This window comes from Colletotrichum tamarilloi, assembly GCF_030869305.1.
Source record: "Colletotrichum tamarilloi strain Tom-12 chromosome Unknown Scaffold_4.1, whole genome shotgun sequence".
In the NCBI taxonomy this organism is placed as follows: domain Eukaryota; kingdom Fungi; phylum Ascomycota; class Sordariomycetes; order Glomerellales; family Glomerellaceae; genus Colletotrichum; species Colletotrichum tamarilloi.
Genome location: NW_026849387.1, coordinates 1,284,938 through 1,310,893, shown reverse-complemented (window position 1 = coordinate 1,310,893; position 25,956 = coordinate 1,284,938). Strand labels below are relative to the sequence as shown.

Here is a 25,956-nt window from a genome sequence, read left to right as displayed (position 1 = left end):
AACTCGACATAACCGCCAGAACACGAAAGTAGGCAGGCTTGAAGTGTGAATTGAAGTGAACTCTCCTGCGATTCTGCGCTTCCGCGTTCCGATCACGCCCACAAAGTCTGCTTGTCTTGCTTCATCTGTCCTTGGCCTCGAGAGCTTTCACCTAGGGCCCGTCTCAACATTTCAACTTGGCTGGCCCTTGGCCGATCGACTCTGGACCGTTTTTGGGTTTTGCTTTGCACAGCCTCAATCTGGTGCCCGCTCTCTTTCGTCTCACCCCACGACGAATGCATTTCGCGCTAAGACTGCGACTGCTTCCCCGCGCCCATTTTCAGCCATAATTGCCCGCGCTCATGATACCAACCACACAACATTCGGTCCGGAATCAGAGTCAAGACTGGTGTTAGAGAAAGTCAGAGGAAGGTGTGATCAGATAGCAGGTAGAGCCACGGGCGGTTTTGAGAGGCACGGCCAACAAACCCGAGCCCTACTACTCAACCTGTCATCGCTCCACTTGCTTTCTTCCCGAATCTCGCCTTGCTTCCCGCCGTGTCGGGTCGCAACGCATCGACTACCTACCTGCCTACCTTACTCGTGACCTCGACATGCGACTTGAGTAAATCTTGATTCCGACTCCCTGTATAGGAAGCTAGTTTCCCTGAATCAATTCCAGTCGCGCGACCGGTGTTCTCGCCTCGACTTGACATTAACGACTGAATGCAGCTTCAATTAGCTGCTTGTTAGCGGAAAGCATGGAAGCCAAAGCCATTGTGAGTGAGTCTCCAAGTCACGCCGCGACGCAACACAGAGACCCGCCTCAGCTGACCAGAGTTGCCTCGGTGTCCAGAGAGAAGAGGCCCTTGTCGCCAGATCGACAGGCCGTGAAGCGCTGAATCATGCCATTACCGCGGCCGACTTATACATGAAGGCAGCACACGAAGCTACTTCACCAGCCGACCGCTCTCGTTTCAGGAAAAAGTGCGCTGGACTTATTTCTCTCGCCGAAAAGCTCAAGTCTTCCCCCAAGACTGCAAGCCCGTCTCTGACCCAGCCAACGGTTGCGACCATCACCTCTGCTTCTAATCCTAACTGCCATGTGCGCCATGTCCCATCCAACGAGAGGGCTATCCTTCTGCGCTCATCGCGACTGCATGGCAACATTTTTCCGCCATGGCAGGCTGAGCCTGATGTTGACAATTTCTCCCTATCTCAGGGCCAGAATGTTTTCTCGTACGTTCGCATAACCGCCAAATCGGCCGAAAACTCATTCGTAAACCAGTGACCCTGCAGAATACACAATGTCCGCCAGGCAGGAAACTATTCTCGAGGCATGGCAGCGGCCCGTGGACCAGGCGAGAGACGATAACGTAGACGAGGACTTTATGGCCTCGGAAAAAGAGTGCGATCTCGTACAGGATGTCACGACCGACTGCTCGGTTGTAGCCAGTCTATGCGCCGCCATGAAGATTTTACAAGGTGGCCAACAATCAGTCAGTCAATAGTGGTACGCAGAATGCCGTTGACCGCGCTTGCTTACCAGTCTTATCAGATCCTAAGCTCCATCATGTACCCCTACAACCACCAAAAGGGGCGGCCGATGATCTCCAAGAGTGGCAAATACATATTTCGCATGCACTTTAATGGCTGCTTCAGACAAGTCGTTGTGGATGATCGGCTGCCTGTCTCGCGGAACAATCGCACTTTGTTCGTTGTCGACCGCAAGAACCCCAATCTCTTGTGGCCAGCTTTGCTGGAAAAGGCTTACTTGAAGGTACGCGGAGGGTACGACTTCCCTGGCAGCAATTCGGGGACCGATTTATGGGTAATTACGGGGTGGATTCCTGAACAGCTGTTCTTGCAGAGGTATGTAGGGACTGCCGTGTAAGCCCGGCCCGGGGTGAGACGACTATCGGCGAGAACTAACGCTAAGACGTAGCGAAGATGTAGACGTTGAGGGCGAATGGGACTCCATCAAAGAGGCATACCATGCCGGGAATTTGATCATGACCCTAGGAACCGGTCGCTTGACGCAGTCGGAAGAAGACGCCCTGGGTCTTGTAGGCGAGCACGACTATGCTGTGTTGGAGATTGACAGCTCGCCCGGCGCCCGTCGCTTACTCGTCAAGAACCCGTGGTGTGATGGTCTGGTCTGGAAAGGCGTCGGTTCATCTGGAATCGTTGAGCAAACGGCTGCTGTGTCGTTATTAGACACATTGGTCTCGATCGAGCCAAGGCCCTCTGAGCTTACCAGGCCTGTCGGGTCCTTCTGGATATCAGTGGAAGACGTTGCACAGAACTTCGAGTCCATGTATCTCAACTGGAATCCGGACCTGTTCACACATAGGCAGGATCACCACTTTACGTGGCGCGTGCCCACCAAAAACATGACGTCCTCTGTTGCCCACAATCCGCAATACTCAGTCCTGTCACATACGGAACAGACCGTGTGGATTCTGCTCAGTCGACACTTTGCAGACGAGGAGCTGGAGATCGCAAGGAATAAATCAGCTTCCTTGGCAGCGGCATCGAGACAACTCGGCTTCACGAGCATCTTCATCTTTGAGAGCGAGGGCAAAAAGGTTCAGGTGAGGGAGGGCTTTGTCTATCAAGGCCCATATGTTGACTCGCCACAAACGCTCGCCAAGTTCAAACTTCGCAGCGGAACGCCCTATACCATTGTCATGGCCCATCAAGACCTCCCGCTGGATCAATATTCGTGTACGTTTACTCTCTTCTCAAAGGCACTACTCGAAGTCAAGCCAGCCGAGGAAGCCATGAGCCACTACCAAGAGCTGTCGAGTGCTTGGTCCAGGAGAACTGCTGGAGGCAATGCGTCGTCCATCACCTACTCTCAAAATCCGCAGTTCAGCATCTCTGTTCCCCAAGCCACGCCTCTGTCCATACTTCTCTCGTCAGGAGACCGAGAGGTAGCCATTCATGTCGATCTGGTATGGGCACACGGAAGACGAGTGACGTCGATCGGGGTAAAGGATGTTGTGGCTAGTTCTGGCGACTACCGGAGAGGCAATGCCCTTGTTCAGGTCCCTCTGTTGGAACCGGGCACATACACCATTGTGTGCTCGACGTGGGAGCCGGGGCAGCTCGCCGACTTTGGCATGCGGGTAGGGTCTCAGGTGGAATGCCAGATCAAACCCGTTTTAAGCGACAGAGCCGGCCTTTTGCGAAATCTGGCGCCAGCCTTCATCTTTAACGAAGGAGAGGAGAGTAGGCGAGCGCTGGTCACGGTATCACGGTTGTCCCGGGCCCAAGTTGTGGCGCGGTGCCCGCTGCAGACGGGGCGAAGCAACCAGCCCATTTCTACCACGGCCGTTCGCGTTTCTCTCGTCTACGGTCGGGTGCCGCAGGAGTCGGTACTCGCCATGTCAGGGGCCGGCGAGTTCCGGGAACTGACGATGGCTATCAGGACACCCGAGTTCGACCTTGAGCCCGACCGTCTTCGACAAGACAAATTATGGCTTATTGTGGAGCGGCTTGGGAGTCAGCAGGGTCGCCAGAGCATCGAGGTGGAGGTTTTGAGCGACAACTCAGTTCACGTTGGCGAATGGCAGATGACCGATTCCTAGTAGCCATGGCACAGGTGAGAGGCTAGCCAAAGGCTTCGGTTCGTCGCCACAGGTGGAAGGCGAAATTTTAGTGGTCTGGTAGGTACCTAAGCCCTGCTCATAGAATTCACTACGAATCCGCGATGCCTCCCTCCCTTCATCCTTCTCCGTTGCCTCCTCCTCCCTCCTTTACCCATCTCTCGGGTGGACGGGTTGAAAAGCAGACAAAAGCAAAGGGGAAAGGCCACAAGCCAAGTAGATGCCCTAATACCAAATATGAGAAAGGGATCTTCCCTTGAATTGCCGCTTGAATCGAAGACGATGTTTATGTTGGCTCATGTGAAAGACTGTTCGAGAGTTTGCGTTCTCCTCGCCGGCCACCACCCATCAAGCAAGAGAGAAGAGAAAAGAGGGAGAGAAGAATAAAAAGAAGGGACAAAACGTGACGTGACGCGGACGACTCGTCAATGTGGTATATGATCCACCGCAACGCCAGAATCCTCGTAACAAAAAGGCAGAAACAATCCCCATTCATGAACTCGTGCCGTGCCAATTCAAATAAGCTCCAAAACAAGTACCAGCCCGAGACAGCCGCCTCCTCCAAGAACAAGAAAAGAAGAAGAAGAAAAACGAAGACAAAAACTAACGAAGAGTTGGTGTCACCCACTTTGCCAATCTTCGCTCGTCTCCCCCTCTCAGGACCAACAAGGGGGGGAGAACCAAGCATCACAGTGATATCTGGTCACTCCGAATATCCATCTACTATGTACAATCAACCACCTCCTATATGCTCATTCCGACATTCTGGCAAGATGTCGTCGGTGCCGAACAGCCCATAAAAGAGGAAAGGAGAAGAAAAAAAAGTATTTACGTGAAAAGTACCAGATGGCACATTGCTCAGTTGATTAGACAGGTCCTCCTCTGCGTCGTCGGCCGCGATTTGGCCCATCTGGTCTCTGTGACAACACATCCCGCAAAGCAGGATCGTCCTTATCTTTATCCACGTGGTGTACCCGAACATGTCTGCATACTCAATTAGTTACGTCCACAGCCGAAATCAACTACCTGACAGCGACAACGCGTTTGTGGGGGGTTTAGATTGATCAGGATGTGTGACAAACATATGGATTCATCTTACCTCTGAAGATTATCTGGCCGAGGATACTTGTGCTCTCGGTCAGGACAGAAAGGGCATACATATCCCGGAGATTCGTGAACGAGCCCGTGCCTGATCATCTCATTCTTTCTCTTGAACCCTTTGCCACCCTCACTCCGAGGGCAGCCTTTGACAGAGCAGTAGTGTGGTCGAGCAGATGAGTGAACATTCGCGTGCGAGTTGAGCAAGTACTGAGTTTGGAATGGTGCCGCGTTGCATCCCGAGAAGGTGCAGACATAACCTGCCTGAGGATTTGTAAGACCGTCGATGCTCATTCGATCCGCCACAGACGTGGCGGGCGTTGAAGCGGTCTGATCAGTGCTCGGGGTTTCTGCTGTACCGCTACTATAGTCGGTACTTTGTCTGTGATGGCCACCGCTCGATGAAGACGCGTAGTAGTAAGGACTGACAACGGCTAGAGGATGCGCAGGCGATGGGTGGTCTCTACGAAAGCCTTCATTGGGCGAAATTGGAGGTGATGTGTGACCGATTGGAAGCCCGGCGAGTGAGGGTAGTCGGGGGATATTGGTTGGTGGCGACCGGGGATATGAAGCCGTGTGTCGCGCAGAACCCAGATCATGCTCAGGACTTCTAGCAGTATCTGCCAGGCGCTGCAAGTCCCCAAGCTGGGATCTGATAGATGGTAATGGACCATGACCGCTGCCATCGGACTTGGGGGAGTCCAGAAGTGGAGGAAGACCACTGGGAGCAGACTGTGGAGGGCTCATCGGGGACGTGACCTCGGCCTGGCAAAGACTAGGCGCGGAACGACGAGAAGTGTACTTGTCCCCAGCAGAGTAAACGACAGCTGGGGCAGCTAAGCCATGACTTGGCCGATCATCGCGAATGGGCAACTCCCGACTGCCAGGACCTAAAGGCAATGCCTCATGTTGAACCCGGGGTCTCTCTCCTGAGCGCGATTGATCGATTTTGAGTGCTCCAGCAGTAGAATTGGTAACTGGGACAGATGGCTCGGGAGCACCAGGTGAAGTGAAAGCCAAGGCGCCGGCAGCGAGAATCTTGAGATCGAAAGGTTCCGCCGATTTGTCCATGTCGCGCTCAGGAGAGGTTGGGGAAGAAGACTCAGATTCGGATCCGTTGTCAGAGGCAAGGGGTTCAAGAGCGGCGGCCTGGGCGACGTCTGGCTGTCTGCCGTTTCCGAGATGAGCCACTAACACGGCATCGCCTTGAATGGGCTCGACCTTGCGACGACCGTGGAACGACTTTCGGCTAGGGCTCAGAGCAGGCGGAGGACTGGGTGAGGGCTGTAGCCTGGGGCGGTGAGCTTGCATTTGGGGGCTATCGTGAGGGAGGACGTCATCGGGGTCGTAACAGTCGCTCGCAGCTGTGTGGTGCATGTGGCTTTGAACAGCCGACGCAGTCATAGTTGTCGCTACCGGAGAGTGTCGTGGCTCACAGCGCAAGCGATATCAAGCCGCCATGGGGCAAGTTGCAGGGTAAGGGTCGCAGCAACGACGGGTGGCTAGCGACAGAGACGGCCAGAACGGTTGTCGTAAAACTGACGGTAACAGCGGCGAAGGAAGGGTCGACTTTGGAGGGGCGGTAAGTAGAAAACGATGGTCGCGAGGCGCCACGGGGTATCAGTAGGTTGCGCTGCTATGGTCCCTTTTTGCGCAAGGCGGCAGCTGTTGGGGCCGAGGGGAGCGACAAAGACAACGTCGCTTCGAGGACGATGAAGTCGGCAAGTGATAGAGGGAGTAATGCACGTCGCGAGAAGTCGGCCCCGAGACAGCTATCGCCGCCGTCGTGGACTCCGGGAGAAAGCAGCCGATGAGGGAGTCGAGAAGGTGATATGCAGGTGCAGGTAGGAGGACTGGGAGGAAGAGCGGACTGAAAGATGGAGGGCGGCCGGGAGTTGGAGGATGGGATGCGGCGACGTTTGGATGTCAAAGACGGAGGTCGGTGTGGCCTCGAGCAGGGGGTGTGGGGAGAATGAGGAGCAAGCGCGGGAGTCAGTCGGGTGCGTGATTCTTTGACGGATAAAAGAGGGCGCCCAGGGACGGCAACCATGCAGATGGATGCACGAGGCAGGGCGAGCGAGGGTCAGCAATAGTCGGGTGTAGAACACAAGTTGAGTGAGCGGCAGCGGCAGCGGTAGCGGTAGTGGAAGCGGTCGGTCGGACGGGTTGGAGGACAGGTAGGTAGGTATCTTGGCCCGTCGTCGGACGGGGTGCCGATGAGGTAAGGTCAAGAACCCGTACGTACGGTAGGTGACAAAAGTAACAAAATTTGGGCGAGGTACAGATGAACAGTCTCGTCTACCTTAGACAACCAGGTAAGAGACGAAGGCGGTAAAGAGATTGAGGGGCGCGACAACAGCACCTCAGAGTCAAACAGGAGCGAGTTGTTCATGTTGCAAAAAGGTCCCCATCTGGTTCTTGCTTCTCCAAGGTATTCAGCGGGAGGGAGGCTGTCCTTTACTGTTAGCGCATAATTTCTTGGAAGCGTATGAGAGATTCGCCCAGTGCCACAGATAGATTCAAGGGACCGCGTGACCCTAGCGATGAACAAAAGCGGATTTTGGGGGAAGGAGGAGGGGGGACGTGGAGGCGAGAAGAGATGAAGAAGCCGAGTCACTAAGAAAGTGGATATGGGATGGGCGGAAGCGCGCATAGGGATGGCGGGCACACTACACACCTCAGATGGCGAGACGGGGTAAAGAGAGGTATCTACCCAGGTATCCAAAGAGTAGGGATACTTACTAAGGGTTATGAGCACGAAATAAGGGAAAGGATTCCTCGAAATATGAGGCTAAGTAAAGATCAGGCAGGCCCCAGGAGTACCGGTCCATAGGTCGAGGTACAAGAGTTGCTTTACATGCGTAGTACAAAGTACAGATACCTAAGGACAAGCAATAAGGCACATACATAGTATAGTGCCTTGGAGATATTTCGGTGGTGGTACACGGAGCGGGCAGTAATGAAGTGCAAGTCTACGTACCTTTTCCCCTTTCTCAGCCGCCCTCCCTGCCTCCTCCGCAGGCTTGTCCAGTCTCTCTCTCTGCCTCCTTCTCTCTGCCTCCTTCTCTATCTCTTTCCCTTCCTCTGCTGCCCCCCCCCCCCCTCTCTCTGTCTCCCTCTCACTCATTTGTTCCCGGCCCCGTCCCTGGTTGCGTTCCCGTTGCGCCTCACTTCCGGGCCTGGCAAGCATGTTTGATCGGTACTGTATACAGAGCGAGGCACGACAACGGTTCCGAGAGACCAGCAGGGCAATGCTCCTAGGTATTCGCATTTACAGGCTGCGCTGCAAGGCAGGCTGAAGAGCGTGAAGGCCTCATGCGATGAAATGTGCAAGAGTAAGATTGACGTGCCTCTATGTCACATCAATGTTCAGTAAAAAGACACGGCGGCCTGGTTCAACAAGGGTATCTTCGTCGCACTCCCTCTTGTGCGGCGTGCCCTCGACGTGGGCGAGCATCATCACAGTCTTGACTAGGCGCCAACGGCCTTACTTGCGGTCGTAGATGCGGCGGATGGGCTTATCTCGGCAAGGAACGACCCAGGATCGATTCAGCGCCGAGCTAAGAGGTTACCAAGAACCTGGACCAGCAGTTTTCTCACAAATTTGCCATGCACCGCTTTATCTGTGTTTAGCGCGGGGGCATGATAGGAGGCGGGGAAAGAGAGGGTTTTTAGTCTCATCAAGTGACATTACCACAAGCAGTCGAGAGAGCTGGTTTCCATGTTACACTTGTCAGATTGTCACCCAGCATCAATGGTCACCCAGGCACTCGAGATGCTTGTTGAAAGGCGCAAGGATGAGAATGCCGCGGCGGGAACCCTAGACGGACTGGGGAGACTTCATTCTATGGGGAGTGACTTCGAAAGTATAATCCATACATGGATGGGCAGAAGGGGACGAAGTACCGGTACCGCATTTCGAATGATGGTCAAGATGGGATGGAACAGTCTGCAGGATCGGACGGCAGTACTATCACAAAGGAAAAAACTTGGAGAAGGAGGGGAGAGCCATCCTGCCAGGTTCTATGCGTACGGTATAGTAAAACCTCGCAATTACATCGGATAAGAAATTTCCCTCGGCAAGATGACCTTTGTATCCGTATGCCCTTTCTGCATCTCACTATATCTTACCTTGGGGGAAAGCGTCATTTTCCCCCCTTCGGAAGATTGGGAGGACAGTCAGGTAGTCAGCCTTCCGTCATTGTTTTCATCCTTTGGTTGACTTTGAGCAATGCAGAGTCGCGGAAACACGGCACCGCAAGCCCATGGTCCACTGAAAAACAGCATCATGCGCAAAGGCCACAAGGAACGAAACGAGACCATTGTGGAAAAAGTGCAAGAAAGCCGGTGGCTGGTGGACGAGCACAAGACGGATCGCGGAGGAAATGAAGGCTGACAATGACCGGGGCATCCCCAAGGAATGCGGCAGGTACTACGCACGAGGTACCTACTCCGTACGTGGCACATGAGGTTGAGCTATAGACAGAGCATTCTACCCTAGGTAGTCCATACATGGAGAATGAAGCCCGTGGAGTTTTCACCCAATTCGGTTGACAGATCACTAATGCCTAGGTACTCCGTAATCTCTATTCTTGGGCGAGGCCCTTTCCGCAGGTCTTGGTATTTTGCAAGTTCGCAACAACTTGTACACTATCACTGTACGAGCGGGAGTTACCTTTGTCAATGACAATTAGCCGCACCCAATGTAATGGATGGACGAATGGGACGGAAGTGGAGGCTCAATCCGAGGCATGGGGGCCATGTCCCTGATCAGTGCTGGTCACTGGTCGCCATCGGGCCAGGCCCAAGCTGGAACTTGGAAAGCCCTACCTGATTCTGTACACTCTGGTTCGCTTCACGAGTCACCGCACCTGACGATTCCTGTCTACCCACCCTTTCTTGCTCTTCACTTTCTTCTGCAAAGCTCCGGCAATGTTTCCGTCAACTCGCCTTTCCAAATCGCAGGTTTACAGTGCGGCCTTGGCTTGAGGAAATATGAACCTTGGAACTGGAATGGAACGATTTGGACGAAGAGGGTGGGTGCCTAGTGTGTGTGTGTGTGTGTGTGTGTTCGTGTGTGTGTATCCAAGTCAACAAACACTTGACCAAAACATCAAGTCATCCGCTGAGCCATCCCCGCGCGTTAGTCTTGCACCTAACCACACTCACCTTATTGATCTGCAAGTTCGAACTCTGCTAGGCAACCCTAGGCGTGGATGATTGTTATTTTCTCTCTCGGGTTTTCTTTTCCCCTTCCGCTTCAACAACTCAAAATTTGCCTCGTCTTCAATCAACCGATCGGCGGAATTGTTTACCTATCGTCTACTGCTTCCCTTAGGTACATCAGTGCAGACCAAGATGTCGGGCTGGTGTGCAACTATTCGGACGGATACCTTACCTCTCGGCATCGTTCGTTATTACCCCACACTAGATGGGCTCCTCTCCAAGCCAAGTCCAACATTAACCCCTCACCAACCTTCCTTCGCATCGAAGACCTGCCACTCGCTGCATCAACTAAGACTGAGCCCACTTTGCTCTGTTCTGTCCAATCGTTCAATAGAACCCTCCAGAGTCCCCCTTCCCATGCCACCATTGCCCGTGATTGATCCATGCGTCCAAGCCGCTAAGCCTCTAAGCCTCAATCATCTATACATGCAATCGGCCTAGAGCGAGCTGACTCGGGCTGCCTCATTGGCCAAGTCCAAGGCGGTCAAGCAAGGGGACCCTTCTTTTCGCTACTTCTCTTCTTTGCGGAGTAAAGTACCTATACCTTACTTGTTAGCTTTCAATGGGATGGGGGACTAGCTAGCTACCTTGACGCTGAGCTACTACTCTGCACAAGTCGCAACATTCCACCCATCTCCATGTCTCCTTCCCACGTACCTCACTCAGGAGTCCTATTCGCAAGAACGTAGTAATTCAAGCAATTTATTCTACTATAACCCTTTGGGGTCCGGCCTGCCTCATTAGGGGCCATCTTTGCCTTTATAAATAAGCTAGTTTATTAGTATCAATATTTAGTTTTTATTATAAAATAAACTAAATAATTAATTATAACTGGCTATAATGATCACTAATTATTAATATTAATTAAATTCAAAATATTAATAACTTAATTATTATAACATATTGAAAGTTTTTTCAAAAAACAAATCTTATGTTTTGAATTCTTTATATTTAATTAATAATAACTTTTTTTAATATTTCTATTTTTAGTTTAGATAGCTTAAATATAGTAATATAAAATATTCTTATAAAAAATACAAAAAAGTGAATATTTATAAAAAAATAAAAAGAAAATATAACTATAGAGAAAATAAGCGTAAATATACGCCTATATATAAATATAAAAGCTTTTTACAAAAAATTTTTATAGCTTATTGATTATAAATAAATTGATAAGCATATATGTAAATAAATATATAATTATAAGACGTAATTCTGTCTAAAAAGAATTCTAGTATATTCCGTTACTTTCTAATACTTTCTATTACTTATATAAGCTTATAAAAGTAGTATTACTTATATAATTAATATACATAATATTTAATAAGAACTATAAATTAATATAATATATAATGTACTTATATAATATTAATAATTAGACAAATAATAAAGTAAATAAATTTATTTTTATAATAAAGACTTATTTAATAGCGTTATATAAGTATTATAATAGTATAACCATTTAATATATAATTATGGGCATTTTTTTGGCCCCGTTACTTTAAAAGGGCGGAGGCGCAGACGTACCTCACTCAGGAGAAATCAGCACACTATATCCAAGAGCACACTATATCCAAGATTAAAGAAAAATTACATGCCAGAATTGCAACAAGGTAATGGCACCAGTCTGTTCTTGAACCGGTAGTTACAAAACTCCATTTGGTGTCGGGTGTCATATGTAAACGCTGGGCTCGGTATTTCCCTTATCTCCCTTCCTTTCCACAACCACGGGACGTTAGCAATGGAGCATATCTTAGTGTATGGATATTTCAAGGAAACTTAGGGATCGTCCTTCTGTCATCAACAGACACCATCACTACACCCAATCCTCCGTACCAACGAAGAGGATGCAATTTTACTCACGCAATACGAACAGGACGAAACCGACCGTCTAGCCCCGTCACGTCCTCTTTTGTGGCCAAGACGTTGGCATCCCAAGACGTCTTCTGTTCCCCGACCGGCGATAAGAGGGACTTTTGCCCCCTACCTTACCCGTCTTACCCCAGACGAGGGGTTCTTCAGCAAAGTGGTCCCCGATTTTTAGACAGAGGTGGTGGCACGTACGAGCGGGGGATCTGGCTCAGGGTGGCAGGGCCGCTATCCACCACCCCTAGGTACGCCTAGGTACGCACGCAGGTGACACATCCATCCGCCGCTTTTCTCAAGCTCTCTCCTTATCCCAAGGGTTTATTCAATACCTAATAAGCTCAAAAAATGAATAGAACATTATATAATTATAAAAAGAAAAGCCCCCTTTTTTTTCTTTTTCTCCAAAGACAAAATTACCATATATTCCTTTATTTGCTATTAAAGTGGCAGGTTTGGCTCGAAAGAGCGGCGGATAAATCCGTCACCCGCGTGGTACGGCATGTAGTATGCATAGAAAGCCACCCCAAGGTAAGTTTCTAGAAGGCGCCAACCATTCCAGCCCTCTTCAAGGTTGCGAGCTGTCAGACGGCTGGTCTGTCAACTTTCTAGGTACTTGGGGTATCCGTCGTGTACCTCACTATCTACACAGTAGGTCCACCCATCGGCCATGTGCGCTATCTTACTTATCCACAGGTACTTTATTGGAACCCTCATTGGACATCGACCCAGATAACGCGAGAGTCTCTCCTAGCATGAATAATACCCCTGTGTTTTATTCTCATTATGGTGCCGGGCACTTAGACTCGGGACCGCGGCAAGTCAACTTAGATCTAACGCATCCTGCTTCCCTTGCCCGCCGAGTCAATCAATATGAGCCGCAGCCATCAACCTAACGCCCTCTGCGACTTTGTCAAGCCTGATTTGCATCTTCACCTTTATCTGACGAGGAACAATCTAACGCATAAAACAGAATGCTAGGGTCAGACATTACATTCCATTGTAGGAACTATATTCATACAGAGCAGAGCGGCCATAGCCTCTAACCTACTTTCCGCACTTGTGATTCCTATCTAGTGATTGTCGGTCGACTTCTACGAGAAACTGTACTCAAGATATGCCATGTCGATCTTACGCTACGATACTTGCTGCCACGGAAGGGGTTCATTCACTTCATCACTTACTTTCCACGACATGTCTGGCGAAAGCGCAAACTACTCCGATACAAAACCGCCTTAGGTAATTGCGCGGGGTAGGCAGATTTTAATCCTCTTTTTCACTTCATCTCTATTCGTGCACGTCAACTGCCCGCCCTGTGTACGCACTCGCTCGCACAGTGATGCTCCGATGAACGGCAATGGGAGCGGGGGCGAGGTGATTGGCCCGGCGTGCATACAAACTGTGCCTCACCACACCTCACAACCACATCATCCAGCATCACCGAGGACCAATACGACTGTGTTTCTGGCTGCGTGCCTCGGCTTCTTGTTGCTCCTCATTACCTCTGCTGAGACTGCCACAACCCCTGGAGATTTCCAAACATTCCCATCTGAGAGCTCTCGTATCTCAATCAACGCCTTCACTGTGATCTACTTCCAAACCCATCCGAACAAACCCCCGCAATGTCTACCTCAGGAACCATGCGCGCCGTTGTCTTCAACGGACCGCGATCTGTATCCGTCGAGCAACGCCCCATCCCTACCGGTTCGCTTGCCCATCTTTCTGCTCCCCGGTGAGCTTCATGTCAGCTTCCAGTTGTCACTGACCAGTTCCATAGTCCAAGACGATGGCGACGTAATCGTCAAGGTGCAGGCAACGGCTCTGTGCGGCTCGTGAGGCACTCCTTAGTCCACCGTGCTCCTTTTCCTTCCTTCTCACACAAATCTTAGAGAACTGCATGTTTTCCGCGGCCACCAGCCATCTGAGACAGGCTTCATCATGGGCCATGAGTTCACCGGTACGGTTATTGAAAAAGGCGCCGCTGTGACCTCCTTGAACATTGGTGACAGGGTTGTCTCTCCCTTCACCTCGTCGTGGTAAGTCCTCTTCACTCTCCCGTGCCGAATAAACCTCCAACATGGTTCTCTAGCATGAATTGCTTCTATTGCAAGAACGGGTACACATCCCGTTGCGCTCGTAGCAAGCTCTTTGGCTGCGGTGCGCTGGATGGCGGTCAGGCCGAATACGTGCGTATCCCTGATGCCGACGGAACCGCCATGAAGGCTCCAACCACCATCTCCGACAATGCTCTGGTTCTCATGGCCGATATCTTCCCAACCGGCTTCTTCGGCGCCAAATCTGGCTTCAACTTGCTCAAGGAAGAAGAGAGATCAAACGCCACCGCCGTTGTCATTGGTTGCGGACCCGTCGGCCTTTGTGCCGTGATTTCGGCGCTCGAGTACCGTCCCAAGCATCTTTTTGCCATTGACAGCGTAGACAGTCGCCTAGAGCTTGCTAGAGGCCTCGGAGCCGAGCCCTTGAACTTCAAGACTGATCGTGCAGGCATGGAGAAGCGGATCAAGGAGGTGACTGATGGCCGCGGAGCTGATGTCGTTATTGAGGTTGTCGGTCTGAGCCCAGCTCTTAGAACTGCCTTCGACATCATCAGGCCATTTGGTGTCATTGCTAGCATTGGCGTCCATAATGGCGAGGTCCGTATCGATCTAAATTTCGAGGCTGCGGTTCGTCTTACTGACACATGATTAGATTCCATGGACCGGTACCGAAGCGTATGGGTGAGTGTGATATTGACAACTATGCGGAGGTTTGGTGGCCTGAAAGGTGCTGACTGCCTCCATAGCAAGAACCTAAGGCTGCAGATGGGTCGATGTCCTGTCCGGGCCATCTTCCCCGAGGCTCTCGCCCTCTTGGAGAAGAAGCAGGACAAACTTGGGTGAGTGCTGACCATGCCGCATGGCTCGGTTTATTCCCGCGCCATTGGGAGCACACATTCGCGCCCTCACTTATCCTCGTCCGGGAACTGACATTGATTAGGTTTATGTTCGACCGCATTATGCCATTGAGCGAGGCGGTTGAGGGATATGCATTGTTCGATCAGATGAAGGTCCAGAAAGTTATTTTCACTCCTTGATTGAAAGCACAAACTCGTAGCGAGAAGATGTCGCCTCCCTACTCAGCATGATAGCAGGAGTAGTATGGAGTTTGCGGTTGCGGTGCTGGAATGTTGAGATAGATATAGGATCAATGCCTTAATTCTGTCTTGGCTTGACGATACCGTCGTGAATGAGGTAATAAGACACGGTCGAATCGTCGTGGACCACGGCAAGGAGTAGTCTCTTTTGACGATCTGTGCCACGCCAATCCCGCTTCTGGGGTCCATCGATGGTGCTTGCTGGATCGAGTTCTCGTGGCAGAGTGTCGATGGAGTCAAAAATTGTAGCAAAAGAACTCAGCGTCCATTGTTCGCCCAGATGCACTGGGAGAACCCACTCATACTCGGGGGCCTGGCTCGAGCGCTTGCCGGCGGTCTGTTCCATTTCCAAGACCTCAATTTGTTCGTCTGGGTGCATGTACAGCCTGTTAGGCGGGAGGCCGGTGATGATGGGACGCTGTCGGCTTTTCCCGTCACTCCGAACCTCGACATCAGTCCAGTCATGCTGATCTCGCAGGTTGCCGAGGACTAGATCGGTAAGGTTGGTTAGATGTTCTGCGGTTGCCATTGCGCCTGATCCAATCTTGATGAGGTGTTGGAGAAACGGAGTTGCTAGGGCGTAATATATGTTTGAGAAGACCAAAGTCACCGAGGAAGTTGTTGCGGTTGTCGTTGAAGAGTTCTCAAGGTTCTCAAGACAAGTGGCCCCAATAAGACTGTCGGTATGCCAATCAGAGGTGCTCCTTGGCAAACGATTTGCTGTGTCATCGATAAATGCATAAATATCTATTAAGGACACTTACATGCACGTATAGAGGCTTCTGCGGTACTTTCAGGACCTCCGTGGCGTTTGGTCCCAGTAGGTGCCTACCTACGCCTACCTTACCTTACCGATGTAAATTAATCACCCAGTTTAGCCTATGGGTGCAGGCGGAACAGAGAAAGAGGACAAAGGTTTTGGTTGTGGCATATTTGCTCCTTACAGATACTCATATGTTATTAGTCCAGCGCACCTTGTCCGCCGGGTGGATGTAGTCATCGTCATAGGTAAGTAGGGAGCGAAACGATCCGAAGTGTGCATAATATCCATGCCTTGTCAAAGCCACACCTACGTTTCCTATTCTCAGCCCCGCTCTGAGGCTTGTGAATCTCCGTCATGTTTCTCTCCTGGGCCAAGCTGATTGTTTTAGCCAGGCACACAGCAACGGTTCCTCACCCATCCTAATTGGCTTGTCTCACTTAAATCAAGAATGGGATAGTTGGTGTTGATGATTGCTATCTTAATACATTCTGCGGTACCTATTCCCAAGAAGAAGAAGAAGATATTGTATTTCTTGCGACTTTTTGAACATGAGAGCTGCAGCGGCAATCGTCATTTATACAAGAATGTCCTAGCTTGAATGTCTGAACGAATCCACCGGCAGGCCGGCAACTCAAATTCAAATGCTCTGTGGCTCTCAAGAGTTGAGACAAAACCCACAGAGCAAAGCACAGCTCATCGGCATCCACGGTCCACTTCTCATAATCCTGGTCAACCTACGTAACCGACGGAAACGCGAGCCAACCAACAGCCAAGGTTTGGGGCAAATACGTGCACATGCCTCTCAGATCCCGTCATGAGTACGTACCGAAAGGCAGGCTGTGTGGTTGTGTCGCTGACCTCACTGCGCGTGTTGTCACACAATCTGCAGTGGCTGTGGTCGTGCAAAGTACCTAACAAAGTGTATTCCCGGTCCATCGTACGCGTATTGACGTAAGGGTCCAGATTTGCGACGGCTGTTTTGTGGTTCCTGCCCCTAGATCACTTGAGATGGACACCAGCGTTTCCATGCGGACAGTGTCTATTGGCCGTAGCCCACGGCAAACGGGCTCTAGCCTCTGACAGGTTGACAATGAAGCAGCCTGTCACGCCTGGACGGAGAACTTTGGCCGCCCCTCCTTCAAGGCACAGGCTACCATGTAGCAGGGCAGGCATAAACGGGGAGTCCATCCGTCCATCAATGGAAGTCCAATCTTCCTTCCCAAGGTCGGTGCTTATTAGCGTCTCATTCCATTACGCATTTCCCATGTTCCGCCCCTTTCCACCACTAAAGGCCTAGACCCAGCCCCCCCCCCCCCAGGACTCTTGGGCACTTTGCTATATCCTCCGACCCTGGCTCAGCATTGTGGCTTGCAAGTCTTCCTTTCCTCTCCTGCTTTTCTTCGACACCGGCCCCCACATAACACCTCTTTGACAATCGCCGTACCTTGTTTTATTTTTTTTGATTGAATTCTCCGAATCACTCTTCCTCTCCCACGCCGCGCCAGCTGCCTTTCCCGTTTACTAGGTCGGATATTCAAAGATACCCTTTATTGACCCCCGCCGGTTCTTCGTCGCTGCTTCCTGGCAGCAGTTTTCTGTCAACGACTCGGTCTTGCGTGTTGCTGTGTTAGTCTCTAATTATTCAATTCTTCGACAACACCAGCGGTACATCGTTATCCACAAAAGCACTTTGAGTAGGACCTACCGCACCAGCCTTTTCTTTCCTACGCTGTTTGTCGAATCGTCATCGATCTTTACAGCTGGTCTTCAACCCAGCACCAGATACTCGAACGATTCCGAATCAGAAACACTCTCGCGGTCGACACACGGGGGCTCGTCTGTACGGATCACACGCCGCACTTGCACCAATCTGCAGCGGGCGATACCGAAACACGTTGCTATTCCTTCTGGGTCAGCAGCAAGCATACGTCTCGAGGGACCGAAGGCCCTGAAGGCGTCTATATCAGACAGCAACAAAAGCTTCTGGAATCCGACGCAATGTCTCGCCCAGATTCTTCACTGGACAGCAGCGAGAAGGACAGGAACGCGCCGCTGGACCACCCTAACTCCGATCAGTCCACAACCGAGACGAAGTTCTCCGACAGCAATAACAGCAACCTTAATGAAGATAAAAAACAAGATGTTGAAGGAAGAATACCAACCAGTGCCGCCTCCGCTACCGTGGCCACTGCAGAGCACGAACTGTACGAACCCTACGACAACGGCTACCACTTCCCACCCGCACACACCAAGTCGCAGTCTATGAAAATTGGCGCAAAAGCGTTCTGGAATTACACCTGCACGCCCCTCGGCTTCTTCGTCGTTCTCTACGGCCTGAATGTCGTTGCTTGGGGCGGCATGCTGTTTCTGCTACTTTGCAATGCGTCCCCGGCAATGTGCTACCCGACATGCAACGATATCAACTCTCCCCGGCGCAAATGGATCGAATGGGATTCACAGATTCTGAACGCTCTGTTCTGCGTCACAGGATTCGGATTGGCGCCGTGGAGATTCCGTGATTTGTATTTCTTGATGCAGTATCGCATCCTGAAGAAACCTGAAGCTCTTGGCCGGCTTGCGGGTATACACCGCGGATGGTTCCGTTTGCCTGGGTCTGACCAACTCCCTGTCCATATTGGCCCCGAAAACGTCACGGAGCTGGCAAACGAACGGCCTGTGTTGCACATTCCGCACCCCGAGAAAGCTATTCCAAACGCTCCCCTCACTGGAGTTCGAGCACCTCCCACAGCAGTTTGGAAAATGGACTTCGTCATCTGGTTCAATGTGTGGAACACATTCTTGCAGTGTGTTCTCTCAGGCTTCATGTGGGGAATGAACAGATTCGATCGACCCAGTTGGTCCACCGGTCTTTTCGTTGCGCTTGCTTGTTTGGCGGCTGCCATAGGAGGCTTGATGATGTTCTTCGAGGGTAAGAAAGTGAAGAGCATTGAAGGCGTGCCGCTCAGCAAAGAAGATGAGGAGCGTCTAGCCAAAGATAAGGAGATGGGAGTTCACCATTACAACAACATCAAGGACAAGAAGCCCAAGGAAAAGAAATAGGTTAGTAAAGTGGGACTAAGCCACAGACGAGATACCTATACACGAAGAGTAATACAATACGCAATGACATCTTAATTTGCTGAAAGTGATGTTTATCCTTCCCGCGATGCCACTTGATTTTTGTCAATGGTCAGGAGCACAAGATGATTCCCAGTTATGATGCACCTCATGGAGATCCTAGCGGGCAGGTGGATGCATATATTAACTGAAGATAACATGGTTCTGAACGATGTCGCTTGCACGGCCTATATCAGATTCCACTCAAGGTTAGAGCGGCTTTGCTATACTCACCAGATTTGATGAAACAAATCCGCTGCCGACCACTTTCAAATGACTTTGGGGTTTTCCTTCTCTTCTTTCACTGACGGGGCAGTAACTGATGTGAGAGAAATTTTCGTTTGGTTGATTTACTCTCTTGGCTTACCATGGCCCACAACCCACGTTGATGGTTAACATCGAGGCTAACCCGTCAGAGTCTCACATGGACGCGTGACCAGCTCCAGAACGCTAAACAACCAAAAGCCTCTAAGGTACTCCGTATTAACTACCTACCTAACCCGGACGCTAAATGGAGTGGAGGTCAGAAGGTGCATAAGGTAGGCACGGGGCCGCGTGCGTCCATTTTGGGGAGCCGAGTGGGTTGCGGAAGTGACATCGACTTTGCTGAGGTACTCTGACACCTAAACACAGCACAGGAAGTACCCGAGGTACGAGCAAGACCACCGGCGTCCACCTTACCCACTGATAAGCGGCTCGTTCCATCACTCAGCTCAACACCTCCGCCACGTCCAGATGAATACGGCCGCTACATCAACCTTCATCTCGACAACGACGGCTGCTGTGCTTGTCCAAAGAACAAATTCCCTTTCCTCCAGCCTCTTCCGGCTGCGTGTTTCCCCAAAGCAGTCTCGTATCATAACGCAATTAGAGGGGTGACTGGAAAAGGATACATTTGGTTCTGCATCATCTCGTCTCTCACAACTCCACCTGCCCACAGTCGTCTCGCCGGTCAAGTTCGACAGTTCGCTCAACATGGCTTCCCGGGCCCTTATTCCCTTTCTTGTCGGCATGATGCTGTTGACAGGCGTCTGCAATACCCTTCTCACAAAGTATCAGGTATATTGGAACTCCTTGGCTCCTGGAAACCAGATGCTAACTCAGCTTCCCCCCACAGGATATGCAATGCGTCCGCAACTGCGATGCGAAGGACCCCACGAAACGGGCATACTTTAACCAACCTGTACTGCAGACAGCACAGATGTTTGTTGGAGAGATGGGTTGTTGGCTGGTCATCGGTTTGATGAACCTGTATCGTCGCTATGGACCCGGAGCGAACCCCACGGCTAACGGCTACGAGGCCGTCAACCCGAATGATGCCGATAATGCAGATGCTCCTCTTGTCGGCAACGTGGACGGACGCCCGAAGCCTCAAGAAGAGGAAAGCGGTGCTATTCTGCGCGGGCCTCGTATTTTGCTATTGGCGCTCCCAGCCATCTGCGATATTCTCGGTACAACGCTGATGAACATTGGTCTTTTGTTGGTTGCGGCCTCCATCTACCAAATGACTCGCGGCGCCCTCGTTCTCTTCGTCGGGGTGTTCAGCGTCATTTTCCTCAAGCGTAGACTTTTTTTGTTCCAATGGCTGTCCCTCGTCGGCGTTGTCACGGGCGTCGCAATCGTTGGATTGGCTGGTGCCATCTACCATGAGAACACGAACGAGGCTGACGTCGAAGAAGGCTCCCCCGAGTCCAATGCCTTGTTGACGGTTGTGGGTGTTCTCCTCATTGCCGGCGCGCAGATCTTCACTGCGACACAGTTCGTTTTGGAGGAATGGATTCTGGAAAGGTCATCCATCGAACCTATCCGTGTCGTTGGATTCGAAGGTCTTTTCGGCTTTACTGTCACAGTCATTGGCATGATTGTCTTGCATCTAGCTATCGGGAAAACCGATGCTGGACGCTACGGATACTTCGACATGGCCGAGGGCTGGAGGCAACTTACGCAGAACAGAGCCATCGGGATTTCCAGCATCCTGATCATGATCAGTATCGGGTACGTTCATACTTTTTACCTGACAAGCAGACGACTTACTAACGCGCGCCGTGACAGTGGTTTCAACTTCTTTGGTCTCTCCGTCACCAGAAGCGTCAGCGCTACCTCGAGATCTACGATCGATACGTGCAGAACTCTCTTCATCTGGATCGTCTCCCTCGGGCTCCGTTGGGAGACCTTTAAGTGGCTGCAAGTCGTTGGATTTGGCCTGCTTGTCTACTTTACCTTCCTCTTCAACGGAATTGTGCAACCCCCTTTCCAATTTCTTGTCCCTGACGAAGAGGTGGAGGAACTACTTCCGGAAGAACCCATCGAACACCAGTGAAGAGAAGGGGCATAGTACGGTTTAGTCAGCGGGGTTGCGGTTGGCTCCTTCCCATGGCCAGAGTTTCTGCTCTAGATTGTAGCTTGATTTAGATCAGGTATGGAAGCGGCTGTATTCTAGGCGTGCGAGAATCAGTCACTCAAAGATATGGTTCAGTTGCACTCCACGAACCGTCTCTATTGTGCTTCAACTAAGACTAAATGAGAAAACCCAATGCCATATTTCCCAGCAACCCCGAGTAAAGATCTCCTAACTTATTGGTTGAGCGGGAGGTGTGAATGCTGACAGACTTTGAGGGATCGGCTGACAACCAACTGACAGGTATATGCCACTCTCACGGAGTCAGATGAAACCCGATTGCCTGGCCAGGCGCTGCGATCGGCCCCAAATGGAGACCGTCCTATACACCAAGAAACGCCGCCCGTATGCAAGGCATCATGGTGCCTTTGCCCCCGAACAAGAACCCGACGAACTGAAGCTCAAACGCCATATCTCAACATAGTATCCCTTCCCCTTGGGAGAGCTTTGCTTGTCACGCGAAAGGTCTAGGTGACGTTGCAAAGAAGCTCAGCCTCAAGTATAAACTTGCCCTCCTTGTACTTCTCCGTAGCCTCGTATGCTTTATCGTACTTCCAGCCAACGGTCTCCTTGCACTGCTTGCAGGTGATATCGCGTACGATGTGTCGTCCAGTCGTCATGTTTCGTTCGCTGGGCTCGCCTGTCTCGATGTTGACGACGCTGTTGAATAGGTATGCTTTGCCATGCTGGCCTCGGAAATTCTATTGTTGACACACTTGTCAGCGCGTGTACATAGATGGCTACCAGAGAGGTGGAGACGATGTCTGCTTGCGTGGTCCAAAGCTTGTTGGAGCATGCGATGCAGAGCAAGGAGGAGAGAATATCCTGATGAACCATACCCGGCTTATGATATCTTCATGGTTCGACAGATGCGCCTTGCATGTTTTGCAGCCATAGACCTTGTTGCTGTTCAAGTACGTGTTGTACGCCAACCCCATTATGTGCAAAGTCTCCTCCTGCGCAGGCAGGATACGGTGGGAGATGGAACGGTTGTGACTGGTCGCGAAGCCTTGCCACTCAATAGCGGCAGGCAGCTTCGGATTTGGTGCTGTCGTCGATATGCTTCTTGCAAAGCTGCAGAAAAGAAGGAGAGCTTCCTCCTCGAAGCGCTTTACCGAAGGACAGAATGAGGATAACGTGGAAGGGGGGTTTCCCTGGTTGACGTGGTAGGTGTTTTGAAGTCCGGAAAAAGAGCGTAGGGCAGGCGGGTGTGCGGGAGACGGGAGGGGGATATGTGCCCAGGCCGGATGGATGCGGCGAACGCTCAGGTGAGCAGGTGAGGTGAGGGTGCAGCTGAGGTAGACAGGAGAGATAAGATAGCCCTCTGAAGCGCGCCCGCCGTGGACCCTCCTGAAATCACCAGTCCGCTGTGTGACGGACGTCAGCAACGTTCGATTTCCTTGGAATGGGGACCGAGCTAAGCTGGGCCTCGGAGGGAAGCACTGGGGTCAGGCTGGGGCCAGGCTGGGCCACTTTTCGACTGTGTGCTCAGTTAAGCCTAGAGACCTGTTGGCTATTTGGCTGTTTCCGTCTTGGGCCGTCAGGGTACAAATTCAAAAGATTTATTCATCAAAGAATGCGGAGGACGGGGAAGGGTTAGAAAGGCAGCAGCTTGTCTAGCTGACAGAAGGCAACGGCGGAAGGAGGGGTCGGTGAAGAAGCCGGGGATGGTTGACAGGGGACTTGGCACTGGGAGTGCACTGGTGACATTCCGACGATGATAGGTACCTTAGGTAAGGCAAGCTAGGTACATTGAGCAAAGCCTCGGAAACAGCACACTACGGATACCTACCTGAAGGGAAGGTAAGGTACGGAGTAAGGTAGGCTGGGTTTCAGTGACGTATCTTGCACGGGATTCCCCACTATGTCTCTTAGATACATGAATTATGTGTGAAATATGTGGTATCACATATACATAAAACTACGGTCTAAATCGATCCCCTATATATACATTGAACTAACCCGTTGTGCCTCGATCGCCAGGTAGGTACGGTAACCTCATCCTAATAACTCACCCTTTGCTCTTGTGTTGACGTGTATTGCTTCGCAGCACATGGAGGTCGCCTGATGCAAAACCACTCGAAACCCTATTGCGTTTCTGCTGCAGTTGCGCAAATATGCCCTTTCCATCTTACCACGAGAAAGCCTCTTCGTTGAAGTCAATGGCTGAATCATGCTGGCGGTCGCGAACGGCGCGGCGCACCTCGTCGCTGAGAGCGCCAGGACCACAGACACTGATGCCCATGGTTCCAACTTGTGACTCCTGCTCAGCCTTAATGAGCGTCTCGATGTTGGGGCGTCCAGGGAACATTTGAACAGTAGACGAAGGACTGTGAATCTCCTTGGTTGACCTTGGCCGACTGACGAAGAGCATGATTCGGAGAACATCTCTGCGTTTCTCCATGGCCAGGATCTCCGTCATCCAAGGGCGAATCCACTCGAGATGCTCAGGACTCTGGATGGTCCAGATGAGAATAACTTTTCTTGCGGCGACAGTTCCGTTCGCATAGCCGGCGACGAGATCGCGAACGTGAGGTACCTGATGAGTAATGCCAACACCGCCAGCAAACAACATAACCGTACCATAAGAGCGCATACTGTGCAGTCCGCCATAGGGCCCCTCCACCATGCATGTCGTAGTCATTTTGCCCTCAGGACAAGCAGCGGCCTTGCGATACAGTGTGTCGGTCATTCCAGTGCGGGCGCGGATGATGAAGGACATGGTGGTCTTGCGCATGGCGAGAATGTCTTGACGGTTAAGGGACCCCTTCTCAGCCATAGGATCCTCAGCCTCCTCGCTCCAAGCGACGGAAAAGGGATGAGACTGCAACAGGCTGAGGGACGGCATGTACATGTAGGCATGCTGGCCGGGCCCAAAGGTCCAGGGTCGAGCCATCGTTACCGTAACACGGCATGCGTTGCCAGGAAGAGCCTCGACGAGGGCCTTGCTGCCGCCGTGCCCGACATTGCCGTAAAACACCCTCCAGGCACGCCAGACGCGATCACCGCCCCAGAAGATGATTACGGGCCACATGTACTTGAGCTGGGGCAGGGCCTTCATCTGCAAGTGGTACCAGGTACCAACAACAGCCGTGATAGCGAGCAAAATGTGAAGGAACTTGAACGTCTCGTAAAAGGCGTGTCTGATCGGGCTAGAAGCCTGGATTCCGATGGCCACGAAAGCGCAAGTGGCCTTTCATCGAGGTTAGTCTCATTGCCTCAACATCGTTTGACTTAGGGCAGTTTCCCACTTACAACAAAACCAAAGAGCAAGAAGGGAACGGTCGTTGCTGAGGTGATAGCTGCCTGCCAGCTGCTCTTGTTGGCAGTGTTGGCCATCCAAGCCAGCGTATGAGCAAGAGCCTCCAAAATGACAATACGGCCGAACCAACGATGCAACAAGTTGAAAGTATCGAAGGACATGCCAAGCATGGGAATCAAAGGGTTGTTTCGGCCACCCATCAGGAATAAGGGAATCTACCATCCGGTTAGTGTTCACTGTACGAGTGGTGTCTCAGGCCTGGCCAGCACAAGTTTCCTTGATATCTGAGACTCGCTCATCAGGATAAGCTGTTCACGACTCACCATGTTCACAACAGCCAAGGTACCAGTTCGGTTTCTCAGCTGCGACGCAGCCGCGGCAAAAGAGCCGGCAAAGGGGATGTTAATGACACAGAAAGCGATGTTCGTGGCGAAGTAACCGGTGAGGAACAGAAGCTGGAGTCGGCTGGGGAGGGTGCCGACATTGATGGCAGAACTGAGCTGGATTTCGCGGTTATGGCGCTTGCTCATGACCGGGGCGTAGAGGATGTTCTTCTTCATCCAGGAGACCTTGGAGTCTGACTGGGCAAAGTAGCGCTGGTTGTCGTTGTTGAGACAGGCAACGGTGCGAACATATCTGACGATGACGGTCCATACTCTCCAAATGATGACGGCTGCGGCAATGGCAGCGCAGATGTAGTACAGATAGTTGGAGAGGGAGACGTTCTCGTTGGCGGCATCGATAGCCGCCTGTTGCTCCTCGGGAGACTTCGTTGCGCCTCCAGCGGCCATGGCGAAGGTTGAGTTCGAAGATATGAAAGGCTTAGACCAGAAGGTAAAGAGAGAGAGAGAGTGAGGTTTTGTTGACCCGTCGTCGTGATTGGTTGTCCTACTTCCAATATCCCCCAAGTTGCACAGCAAATTCACCGGAAGTCGAAAGAGAAGGTAGCTCGTTTGCGCGTTGTCGAGAGTAAATCGCCTACAAGGAGATTGGTCAAGGCGGTTAATCAGACACTAAGTCGTATAGATCTGGTGGGGATTGTCGTTTTTCTTTCCCGTCTTTTGGAATTTATCTCGAAGCCGGCACGATGGGTACTTCCAAAAGGGGTGGGCCAGTGGAAAGAAGCGTCAAAAAGTGCAGTCAATGCAATAACAGAACTGGCGTCAGTGGAAAGAGAAATTGGACGTCTTTGGGTGAGCGACGTCAGCTGACAACCCAAGTCTGGTAGGACGAGGGAGTTTGTGAAAGGGAAGGACGAGAAGGGAACAAATGGCCGTGGAGTGGAAGGAAAGAGAGAGAGAGGGGAGAGAAGGAGCAGAAATTGTGAGGAATAAGAGGCGAGAGATATCAGTGATGTAAAGGTAAGTACGGATACCAGACACACCACAGAGGTACATAGTCAGGTACTTTGCAATCCACCTTAGTCTAGGTACCTACGTTCACTAACTGGACAGGATTGACTGGACCGAACTTGCGCAAGGCAAA

The 25,956-nt window shown here is 51.4% G+C and overlaps 9 protein-coding genes across 9 annotated transcripts; 5 read left to right on the top strand and 4 right to left on the bottom strand.

The window, feature by feature from the left end:
- Window positions 1–740: 740 nt before the first annotated feature.
- Window positions 741–3,572, top strand: CTAM01_02098 (PALB protein; the record flags this gene model as incomplete). Its single annotated transcript, XM_060518137.1, has 5 exons — window positions 741–758; window positions 836–1,218; window positions 1,298–1,478; window positions 1,538–1,851; window positions 1,925–3,572. The coding sequence occupies 5 exons, from the start codon at window positions 741–743 to the stop codon at window positions 3,570–3,572; spliced, it is 2,544 nt and encodes an 847-aa protein (XP_060387671.1).
- A 1,113-nt stretch (window positions 3,573–4,685) lies between these two features.
- CTAM01_02097 (C2H2 type zinc finger protein) lies at window positions 4,686–6,092 on the bottom strand (the record flags this gene model as incomplete). The annotated part of the gene is made up of 1 exon (XM_060518136.1): window positions 4,686–6,092. The coding sequence occupies one exon, from the start codon at window positions 6,090–6,092 to the stop codon at window positions 4,686–4,688; it is 1,407 nt and encodes a 468-aa protein (XP_060387670.1).
- A 2,680-nt stretch (window positions 6,093–8,772) lies between these two features.
- Window positions 8,773–9,084, top strand: CTAM01_02096 (uncharacterized protein; the record flags this gene model as incomplete). The annotated part of the gene is made up of 2 exons (XM_060518135.1): window positions 8,773–8,871; window positions 8,926–9,084. The coding sequence occupies 2 exons, from the start codon at window positions 8,773–8,775 to the stop codon at window positions 9,082–9,084; spliced, it is 258 nt and encodes an 85-aa protein (XP_060387669.1).
- Window positions 9,085–13,402: 4,318 nt separating this feature from the next.
- CTAM01_02095 (alcohol dehydrogenase GroES-like domain-containing protein) lies at window positions 13,403–14,871 on the top strand (the record flags this gene model as incomplete). Its single annotated transcript, XM_060518134.1, has 7 exons — window positions 13,403–13,484; window positions 13,558–13,612; window positions 13,670–13,816; window positions 13,870–14,431; window positions 14,487–14,515; window positions 14,581–14,673; window positions 14,775–14,871. The coding sequence occupies 7 exons, from the start codon at window positions 13,403–13,405 to the stop codon at window positions 14,869–14,871; spliced, it is 1,065 nt and encodes a 354-aa protein (XP_060387668.1).
- Window positions 14,872–14,989: 118 nt separating this feature from the next.
- Window positions 14,990–15,460, bottom strand: CTAM01_02094 (uncharacterized protein; the record flags this gene model as incomplete). The annotated part of the gene is made up of 1 exon (XM_060518133.1): window positions 14,990–15,460. One exon carries the CDS (start codon window positions 15,458–15,460, stop codon window positions 14,990–14,992), a length of 471 nt encoding a protein of 156 aa, XP_060387667.1.
- A 2,232-nt stretch (window positions 15,461–17,692) lies between these two features.
- On the top strand, window positions 17,693–18,754 carry CTAM01_02093 (uncharacterized protein; the record flags this gene model as incomplete). Its single annotated transcript, XM_060518132.1, has 1 exon — window positions 17,693–18,754. The coding sequence occupies one exon, from the start codon at window positions 17,693–17,695 to the stop codon at window positions 18,752–18,754; it is 1,062 nt and encodes a 353-aa protein (XP_060387666.1).
- Window positions 18,755–19,786: 1,032 nt separating this feature from the next.
- On the top strand, window positions 19,787–21,131 carry CTAM01_02092 (uncharacterized protein; the record flags this gene model as incomplete). The annotated part of the gene is made up of 3 exons (XM_060518131.1): window positions 19,787–19,870; window positions 19,929–20,806; window positions 20,864–21,131. 3 exons carry the CDS (start codon window positions 19,787–19,789, stop codon window positions 21,129–21,131), a joined length of 1,230 nt encoding a protein of 409 aa, XP_060387665.1.
- A 545-nt stretch (window positions 21,132–21,676) lies between these two features.
- Window positions 21,677–22,147, bottom strand: CTAM01_02091 (uncharacterized protein; the record flags this gene model as incomplete). The annotated part of the gene is made up of 2 exons (XM_060518130.1): window positions 21,677–21,910; window positions 22,049–22,147. 2 exons carry the CDS (start codon window positions 22,145–22,147, stop codon window positions 21,677–21,679), a joined length of 333 nt encoding a protein of 110 aa, XP_060387664.1.
- Window positions 22,148–23,340: 1,193 nt separating this feature from the next.
- CTAM01_02090 (ferric reductase like transmembrane component) lies at window positions 23,341–25,262 on the bottom strand (the record flags this gene model as incomplete). The annotated part of the gene is made up of 3 exons (XM_060518129.1): window positions 23,341–24,402; window positions 24,465–24,686; window positions 24,795–25,262. The coding sequence occupies 3 exons, from the start codon at window positions 25,260–25,262 to the stop codon at window positions 23,341–23,343; spliced, it is 1,752 nt and encodes a 583-aa protein (XP_060387663.1).
- Between the last annotated feature and the right edge of the window lie 694 nt (window positions 25,263–25,956).